General features: G+C 30.9%; 1 protein-coding gene across 3 annotated transcripts in view; it reads right to left on the bottom strand.

The window, feature by feature from the left end:
* Positions 1-4650: 4650 nt before the first annotated feature.
* The window catches only part of CALCRL (calcitonin receptor like receptor), a 100618-nt gene continuing 94917 nt past the window's right edge, over positions 4651-10351 (bottom strand). For all 3 annotated transcript variants that reach the window (XM_066280339.1, XM_066280341.1, XM_066280340.1), the window contains one exon: positions 4651-5564. In XM_066280339.1, coding sequence (XP_066136436.1) covers positions 5340-5564 — 225 coding nt within the window. In that variant the 3' untranslated portion in view covers positions 4651-5339. The remainder of the gene's footprint in view (positions 5565-10351) is intronic.

The raw sequence follows: 10351 nt of genomic DNA, 5'->3' as shown, positions 1-10351 counted from the left end.
TCCTTGGGCTGGATAAATGGCCTCAGGGGGCCACATCTGGCCCCATGGGCCATAGTTTGGGGAGCCCTGCTCTGAATGATATGGTTACTAGTGACTCTCTGGTCTCATCTCTCTCTGTCATCTCCTTCCCTCCACTCCACTACCTTCTTGAAGATCCTCAAACAATCTTGCTGTAAAACCTGTGTCCTAACTGGTCATGATGACTGTAATGCTTCCCATCCCTAATAACTGCACAGCTGTCTCATGTCTCTGCTCCAATGTCACCTATCGGGGAATCCTTCCTGATTACCTGATCTAAAATGATTATGTCTCCTAAACAATAAGTATTTGCTGAATGACAATGAAAAATCCTAGGTAGATCTGGAGTTCAGAAAAGGCTATTACCTCTTTTTCCATGATTCTTTTAAAAACAAGAATAAAAATGGAAGAAAAAAAATAAAGACAATCACCTTGAGTTGAAATAAGTTGCTTGTTTGCTGGGTGAATCCTGATTTTGTGTTGTACAAATAGCCAGAAATGTGGAGTTTGTGAAATCCTGTGAAGGAGGCAGAAATGTAGTTCCACTGATAATTCTGTAGAGTTCTGGCCACACACATGCAGGCAGAGCAAGGTTTCATGTGGGTATGAGATGAAATAGAGCTGACTTTCTGTCACTTTATTTATTCTGTTTGCATCCTTTACTCCTTGCACACTGTAAACTATTTAGTATAATGCTTACAGCACTTTTGGAATAAAGAGATAAGCAGTTTAATCCAAGAGAGGATTTGTCTCTGAGTCAAAGCCTGAAATTTTTTGCTATATCCTCCAATTGGAACACAGAAATGTTTGTTTTGCACTGGGAAGCTATGATACCAGATTTCATTCAACACTTTTTAATTCTACTTCTGCTCCTGTGAGATATGTTGTGAAATTTTCTGTATAGCTTGAATTGTAGCTTTCATAGATTCAGAACAAAGATTATATGGTGCACTGTATTTGGTGCAGAAATATTTGTTTGAAAGTAAGGTGAAATATATAAGATTGTAAAAAGACATTTAAATTGTAAAATCTCTATGGAGGAACTCCATTTTATACAGCAGTTTCTATGTTTGTGCTTTTAAAATAGATGCTCAATACACTAGGTTGATTTAAACTTATTTAATAATCTGATCTCTATTTTAAGGTAACATTAGCTCGATATTGTGAATTTAATAGCATTTCTTAATATATATATATATCATACTTCATATTTCACCAAGTGACATACCTTCAGATCTGATAGTGAATATACAATGGGTAGCATTTGTTCTGATATTTCAAATTTATAAATGTAAACTACAGTATAGATCTCACAGAAATAGTTTTCTAATTCTAAATGTGGTACATTGGGTTTATTTAAACCCTACGATTTAAAAGAATCATTATATACATATCATCAATAACTACAAGAAAGTCCATGGGGAAAGTAGGGAGAATAGGAGAAATAAAACTGGGACTAAGAAAGGTGTGTTGAATACCATCATTATGCAAATACCTGAAGAAAAAAGATACTATTCATTTTATAGAGATTTAAAAATAATTGCTTAAAATTTTTTTCTCTTACTTTGTCTATATTTGACCTTTACCTCCCCTATGGTTTCTCTTTCTCTTCACTTATATTTAAATTGTGAAAGACTTTAAAATGGTTAAAAATTGGAAAAGATGGGGAGTATTATTACTTCTAGTACAACCTTACAGGTCACCTTTGTTTTGTTCTGTTTTAGAGATATTCTATATAAGTTTAACTATATAAGTTGTAACAAACAGATGATAATATAAATAATTTTTCCATAGAAAGGCAAATCCTTTATATCCAGTGAAATGCAATTGATTAGTACCTTTGGATAGAGCTCTTTTTCATCTGTGTGAATTCATTTCAGAATTTCTCTGTCTGTATATGTATGGTACTTTTAATTGTCCTTTGAATGACAGTAACATATTATTACTGCTTCCCTCATTGAAGAACAAATTAAACAAAATTATTGCTGAGTTTTAATTTTATATTTGTGTGAGTCACAAATGTGTCCTCTTTAAAAATTATTTAAAAATATTTTTTCTTTTTCTTTCTACTTTTCAATACAAAACTACACAATGTAATATAATTTAAAAAAGATAAATCCTTCTACAATTTCCTCTTCGTGGGCATCTCTTTCTTTCAGTCTAGGAAGGAATTTACATATATGGCAGTTTGTCTGGAATTTTCTTACCAAAGAAAATAAAACTCATAACTCTTAATATATAATTTATGGACTAGTTTATGGGTTTACTGAAGACTTTAAAGAGGTTAATAGAGATAAAGTAATTGATTTTAACATGTATTTCGTTCAGACATTTGGTGTATGTGCTTGGCTGAGGAGCCAATGGGGCGAAGCTACCATCTGTGGGATTATGACTGAACGCCTAAAATGTATTTCACTGATTGTTGTAAAAAATTATGTTTATAAATTAGTACTACAGTACACATAAATGAAAATCAACTTTAACTCAAAACTTTTAATCAAAATATAGAGATATACGATAAGTAGGCACAGTATGAATTGATTTAATTGATCAAATAACTTGGATATATTTTGCAGATAAAAGAAATGATGGTTTCTATTAGCACATTAAAAACAAGAGAAAATTAATGTAAGTTCACATTTTTAAAAAAGCATTAAGCAATAAATACAGCACTACCACTACCATTAATTCTATGTACATTGGATTACATTTGAACAAACACTAAATTACAGAGTTGATAGTTTCTGAATAAATGTGCTGGAAAATAACTTTAGAAAATAAAAAAATGACAGATTAGAATTTTTAAAAAATTAAAATGTAACTTTTATAAGCACTTGTAGAAATATAGCAAGGAGATCTACATTTTAAAAATTAGAAATCCTCAGAATTATGTTTTAGATACCAAAGATGTTTACTTTTAAAAATATCAATTTTACCTTTTCCTTATGAGTAAGATACAAAGAAAATCTTAATTAACACTTCATGTTTAGAGAAATCTAATATTTAAAATATTGCTCCTAAAAACATATGGGTACAAAATTAACACCAACTAATCGAAGACTGTACAATAGATAAATCCTGGACATAAAGAAAATCTGATCTAATGTTAATATAATAAAAGCACAATAAAAATACTTGAAAATTGTATAATGTTAATATAATGCTGAGAGTTTGACATTTTCTACTGTCATTTATGGTTGAGACTCAACAGTTTGTCTAGAAAAATACTAAGCTATGCAAATGTATCGGCAAAGGGTTTGAATCTGTCTTTGAATATTAAATAGCAAAAAGTGAGTTAATTTAATGGCATTTTTGTATAATTTAGTCAGTAGATAGTCCAGAACAGCCCATGCTCCTTTTCTGACAGCTTGCTGTGAAATCCACAAATTTGAAACCAATAAAATCTTCACATGTGAATGGGTAAGTTATAAATGTACTGGTCAGACCATTTAATATGTTAATTATTACTATTTAGATAATTATCCTAAACAATTTCAAATGACCTCTGAATTTACCATCTATTGAAAGCTTAAGAAACAACCTGTGATTGTGATGACAGTCACTAGTTTAATCTATTATAAGGGATTGACAAACTGTAAAAACACAAACGCATAGTGATGTCTCCTCCCAAAATTGAATTTTATTAATTAATAGTATTTTGGTTTTTTTCAGATATTTCATTAGAAAATAACATTAGGAAAACTGAGTCCCATTTAAATGTCACTTTAATTCATTAGCAAGGATTTTTTTCATCTTAACTTAATTATTCCAGAAACATTCTGACAATTCTTCCTCAATGCTGTATTCAGATATTTCACTGACTTGTGTCATTATCTACCTTAGCTCTATTAAAATATTAAAATAATGTATTTGATATATGTTCCATTATTATAGTTTTAAAAATAGCCTGGAACATGTCAAAAGCCTATACTTTTATATAATGTAAGTCAGAAAATTAATATTTTTAATGGGGTAAAAACCATAAGAGTAGTAAATTGGCATTTATTATAGTAGGAGTTGCTTAAGTTTCTGAATTAGAATGCAAGTTCATCGTCAAAATAAAAAGAGAAATATGTGAAACACATCTTTTAAGGTATGAAATACCAAAGTTAATATGTTTAATAAACAATGGCCTTGAGTTTGTTTTTAATAAATACTTTATATCTTATCATAGATATTTCCATTAGTTCTCAAACTTCTGATCCTGGTATCTGGTTGTCTATAAAATATCTACCAAATAGAAGATTAAAGACTCTATTTTATTATAAAATCAGCTCAGAAACAGTATCAGATATTAAGATTCATGCATTATTACATTATGTAGTTGTTTTAAATATCTTACTTAGGTTGTATGTATTTGATTCAAGGCTATAAAATAGAACAACAGAGTATTTACAAGCTCATCTTTCACAATTTTTTTTACAAACTTCCAAGGAATAAGAAACCCTTCACTGATATTCTTCATGTAAAATACTTGCTAGTTTGTCTACACAGTAGAAATGGAAGGGACAAAGCTTTTATTTACAGATACAGGAACACTGATTCCCTCCCACTTATATAGTAAGATGGGAAACTAGATGATAAGGTGTTTTGTAGTATTAACCAAGGTATCTCCCTAATGATACCAAAGCATGATTGCATATCATACATATAATTTATCAAGTCTCAAAAATGGATATGGCACAGGGTATAACTGTGATGCATCAGCAAATGAGTACCCAAAAGGAATTCTTCTCAGTTGCCTTTATTGGGAAAAAGAGTGTAAACCAAAAAGAATAGTTACTATCTGGTTCATTTGAAAGGGTAAATGCAAAAAGGGCTAGAATACTCACTGAGCAAAAAATCAACTTCGCCAGTGAATACAGGATAAAGTTTTAAAATCAACAAATGAAAAGGTACTTTTCCTCTAAGTCTATAGGAATTACTGGGGCAGTAATCTTAGCCCAATATGTATATGAAATTTTACAGTCTGATTCATTTGTGAATGCATGCTGTAGTGTGCTAGAATTAGCTTATTCCAGTCACAAGAATTGATTGTGGTCATCTTTTCCTAACTACATTTAGTGATATCAAGTTGGTAACTTGAAATCAGCCATAGTATGACTATTTATACATCATAGATACTGTCAAACTTTAAAAATCAGGACTTTTTCTCTTCATAGAGCTAGTTGTTAAACATTGATCAACAAACTACTGAATACATGTGAAGGTTTCTTTGTGGCAATCAAGAAATTCATTTAATATTGAAGTCTTCTGGTTATAAAGTCATGCATAGAACTAAGTCCTAAGGAGCGGCACAAAATAGTTAAACAATACTGCCCCTATTGTAAAATGTAATCATTTTTTTCCGATTTTAAGACAACATTTTCAATTTCATGGATGCTTTTTCCATTTAAGTGTTCACTTGTATAGTCATGACTGTAAGCTGTACAATCACTGGTTGTTGATGCTGTGTAAGATGCACTACGAAGAGCATCTGAGTGGGCAAAGCTGCTTCCAAACTGAATTTTATATTGATTCCAGTTTCTTCTCAAAATTGCTTGAACCTGTCAATCAAAAGGAAACAAAAAGGACAAGAGTAATCTATTATTTATAATGATGATATTGTACAATAAAATAAGTTTATAGAATTTTTTTTACAAAAAAGGCATTAACATTATTAAGTGAATAATATTACTTTTTTAACTTAATTTAAAAAATTACATTGAGTGAAACATCTTTATATTAGGAAATTCATTGAAATTACTCTGTACTTTTAGATTATATTAATATTTCTTTCCCATGCTTTATTTTTGAAGCTTTAATAATAAATATAAATGTATTGTAAAACAAATAGTTAATCAAGATGTACTTACAAAATATGTGTTGTGCAACATTGAATTTTATATCAATATTTTTAAAAATAGAATGAGATGATGAGTGAAAGTTAAAAGAAGAGGGACAAAAGATTTTTAAAAAATAAGTGGGGATACAGGAAATATAAGTCATCATCCACCATCAGCATCAACTATAGCAACAACAACAACCTTTTATTGAATAATTATTATATGCCAAATATTGGGCTATATTCAAGGGAGAAAAAAACAGCAGGTGTTTTGTCCTCATGGAACTTACTACCAAAGGGAACAAAAGATTTCTTTCTTTAGTCAGAATGAGTTATTAGAATTTCCCAGTAGCTTTCTCTACTCTATAATTCAAAAATTATGTAATGAGAAATATAATAAATTGGTTTAAAATTTTCATTATTATAAAATTCAGAATTTAGGACTTTCAAGATTATTTCTTTATGTGTGCTAACAATATCTGAAAAAAATAATATAGCCATATAATTTTTTGAAACAAAATCATTTATAGAACAATAACTATATCTTGAAACAGTTGTACTTTGTTGCCCTTATGGTTTAGTAATATATTTCTAAATTCTCCAAATGACATATTTAAATTAAGGTAATTTAAACCTAACACTAGCTGGTTAGCTCAGTCACTTAGAGTATCGTCCCCAATATTCCAAGGTGATGGGTTCATTCCCCTGTCAGGGCACAGATAGGAATCAACCAATGAATGCATAAATAATTAGAACAAAAAATAATGTTTTTTCTCTCTTTCTCTCTCTAAAATCAATAAAAATAAATAAAAATATCTGCATAGGTAATATCTTGAAGAACATAAGCAAATGGCAAATAGAGTGGCTTTAGAGTGTGCTTTTAAATAGATATTCAGAGATTTGAAATAAAAATGACTTTTGGCCAATTATCTAGATGTTTATGATGGGAATTGTTTTGATCTTGAACATATGCTAATTCATTTCCCCTCACTTTGTTACTATGATAGACTGACTGAAGATATACACTATAAAGTTTTGGTTAAACCTGGCCAGATAGCCCAATTGGTTAGAGTGTGGAGGTTATTGGTTTGATCCCCAGTCAAGGCACATACAGGAACAGGTTGATGTTCCTGTCCCATTCTCTCTCTCCCTTTCTCTCTCACTAAAATCAATAAGTAAACATTTTTTTGAATAAAATTAATTAATTAATTATTTTTGGTTGAAAGGAAGTAGAATTATAAAATATTCTATGTTAATGTTATAAAGAATCTAATAGGAAGTAATATCTTAGCTGTAAATGTAGTACTTAATAGTCCTAAAAAGGAAAGCTTAAACTCTAAAAGTCAAAATGGCTTTTGGAATAGCTGACTGTTCTTGCACTACTTTGATTAATTTAAGATCATCACCCTATTTCTTCCTTGTACCTAAATCATAAAAAACAAACAAAGAAAAAGTCCCATGGAAATCTAATTTCCTGAACTGTGAGGACTTATTTATTAAAGTTAAAAATGAGCTTAACTAAAATGTATATAGGCCTTATAGATATCTGTTTTGTATTTTATTCTATATAAAGATGTTACTTTATCATTGGCTTTCTTTAAGACAATATCACACCTGTTCAACAGAATAGTAAAGTGTCCACTTTTAATAAACTTTTAATAAAAATATTTATTAGGCAAAAATAAGGATAATTGCTATTGGAAGGGAAGATAGTCTGATGTTATTAAAGATATTAAAATGTTCGTCATTATTTTACATGAGTATTATATAAATAGTAAGACAAACTGTTTAGAAAATAACATTGCAACTTTATATGCCCCTTATCACCTGATAAGAAGCCAACTCTATACTCCTTAACCTAAATCAATTAAATGATAGTTAATAGAGCTTTATATAAAACTTCTACCTAGTCTCATTACAGAATAAGGATTCTGTTGTTCTCAACAAAATTTTGTTAACTCTATAAAAATATCTATTCTCAGGTGTTGTTAAATGTACCCCTTAGACTGTAGAGGATACTTCTAATGACTAGAGTTCCTAGTTTATGCAAACTGCTCATTTTTTACTGAGTAGGCTAGAGACGAGATGAATGTGCCTGAGCACTTGTCAAGCCACAATTATGTAACTAGTGAGAAACGCAAATAGAAATATTTTGCCTAAAAAATAAAATCAATAAAATGTAAAAATAAGACAACAACAGAGTTATTAAGCTAAAGCAAGCTATCTGGCCTGATATGGAGAGCAAGAAGGAAACCAAGTCTTAGGAAATGCTTTTGAAGTACATGACATAGTTGGAACCACACCAAATGAATTTGGAAGCTGTGTTTTCATGTTATGAGAGTGGGAAAAACTAAGAGAGAGACAATAAAGACAGGATTATAGTATTTCTTAAAATGAGAATAAATCATACACAAATGGGGATTGTATCTTAAGAGACGAAGAAAAGGAGAGAGATATTGGCGATGTGAAGAACTGAAAGATTTGGCAACAACTTGGCTCAAAGATGTTGTATTATTGCAATTTTTCCCTGCCAAAATTTTCTCAATTTTAGGACATGGCAGAAGATCAAGGTTGAATCTCTTTTGCTTACACACATAGAGTGGAACATGAGTGTTAGGCATTAGTGTAGATATTCCCTGGGCACTTTTTATAAATTAAAGGGCCAATTTGAGATTTGAGTCCAATATGATTAATATCCTAATTGTTCATGTATTTTTTAAAATGGTGACCGGAAAAATCTAACAAGGAACCTATAATGTTCTGTGTATCTCCTGAAGGTGGAATATGGTGCTGAAAATTTTATATTTTTAGCTTACATTAATCCTTGTGTAAGGGATTTGCTTTTATTTTTCTCTAATAAAAGAGGGCACTGAAACTCCAGGACGTTCAGAGTATTGTCCAAGATATCACATACAAGAACAAAGTGGAATCTTTGGGGTTTAAACAAGTTACTACACCAGTGCTTTTATTCCATTTTGCCTCCTATCACAAAATATTTTACTAATGATGATGTTTTGTACATTTACAATTTACCCTTAATAAAAATCAGTTGTGTTTCTGCTGATGCAGAAGTACATCTTTCATATTTCACCCATTCTTTTACATGTGGTCCATATCTGTCTCATCTATGTTTAGTGGTAAAATCCTATATAGGCAGTAAATAAAATTGTCTAATTCAGTTTATAAATAGTAAGTTTATAGGGGTACATAACCATTGCTATTTGAATTTTATTATAAAAAATGATATATCTACTCTTCTTAATTGCATTTTCTGTCTATACTTCTAATTGACTTTAGAGAAAACAGTCACTCTTGTCCTCTGGAGAGCAGAAGAATTATGGAAGCACCACTCTAAGACATTAAATATACACTACTGTTTAATAGTCCTACACCCTGTTATAAATAAATAAATATATAAATACCTATATTTTAAAATATATTTTAGTTTTACTTTAAAATGTACACTTGATAGCTTATTATATTGCTAAGAGAAATAAGTAAAATATTACTTAAGCAAAGAAGCAATATTTCACAGTGTTGAATATATACATGATCTCCAATGTTGATTTGTTTCATAGGAATGGTTCTTATAAAGTTATGCTAACTGGTTCCATGTGTTTTGCATCTAAAGTTTTGTGATAATCTTCACAGTTACCAATTGCCCCAGTCTCACTTGGTTGCTATCTGTATTTCTAAACTTTGCTGAATTTTGCCAAAATCCTCCAACAGGTTAACATTTGTCAAGTAGATTAAAAACATAGAGAGTTAAATCACTATAGTTCAAATTACTGAGCTATAACACTGTTCATATGCATAAGAAATTTGGTATTACCAGTTTTTAAAAGTCCTGAAACTTTTCAATTAGGACATGGATAAAAATCTTAAAATTTCCAAGACTGCATTGCTATGTTTCAAATTAGAGCATGTTATTCTCTAAAATTTTCTAACATACTGCATTTCTTGCCTATATAACTGAAGGATTAATTTTTATTTTTTTATTTTTTATTTTTTATTTTTATGAAGTTGGAAACAGGGAGGCAGTTAGACAGACTCCCACATGTGCCTGACCGGGATCCACCCAGCATGCCCACCAGGGGGCGATGCTCTGCCCATCTGGGGCATTGCTCCATTGCAACCAGAGCCATTCTAGCACCTGAGGCAGAGGCCATGGAGCCATCCTCAGTGCCCAGGCCAACTTTTTGCTCCAATGGAGCCTTGGCTGTGGGAGGGAAAGAGAGAGACAAAGAGGAAGGAGAAGGGGAAGGGTGGAGAAGCAGATGGGTGCTTCTCCTATGTGCCCTGACTGGGAATCAAACCTGGAACCCCTGCACGCTAGGTTGATGCTCTACCACTGAGCCAACTGGCCAGGGCTCTGAGGGTTTAATTTTTAAAAATTGTTTCATATCTACCATAAAATTATTTTCAAAGGCCACACTGTAGGCCAGGCAGAAAATAAAACTGAGAGGGGTAAAATAAAATGAGCCAGGTTTTTCTCCTATTAAAAGATAT

Source organism: Saccopteryx bilineata, chromosome 5 (genome assembly GCF_036850765.1).
Source record: "Saccopteryx bilineata isolate mSacBil1 chromosome 5, mSacBil1_pri_phased_curated, whole genome shotgun sequence".
NCBI classification, from domain to species: Eukaryota; Metazoa; Chordata; class Mammalia; order Chiroptera; family Emballonuridae; genus Saccopteryx; species Saccopteryx bilineata.
This window is presented reverse-complemented; position numbering and strand designations above follow the sequence as displayed.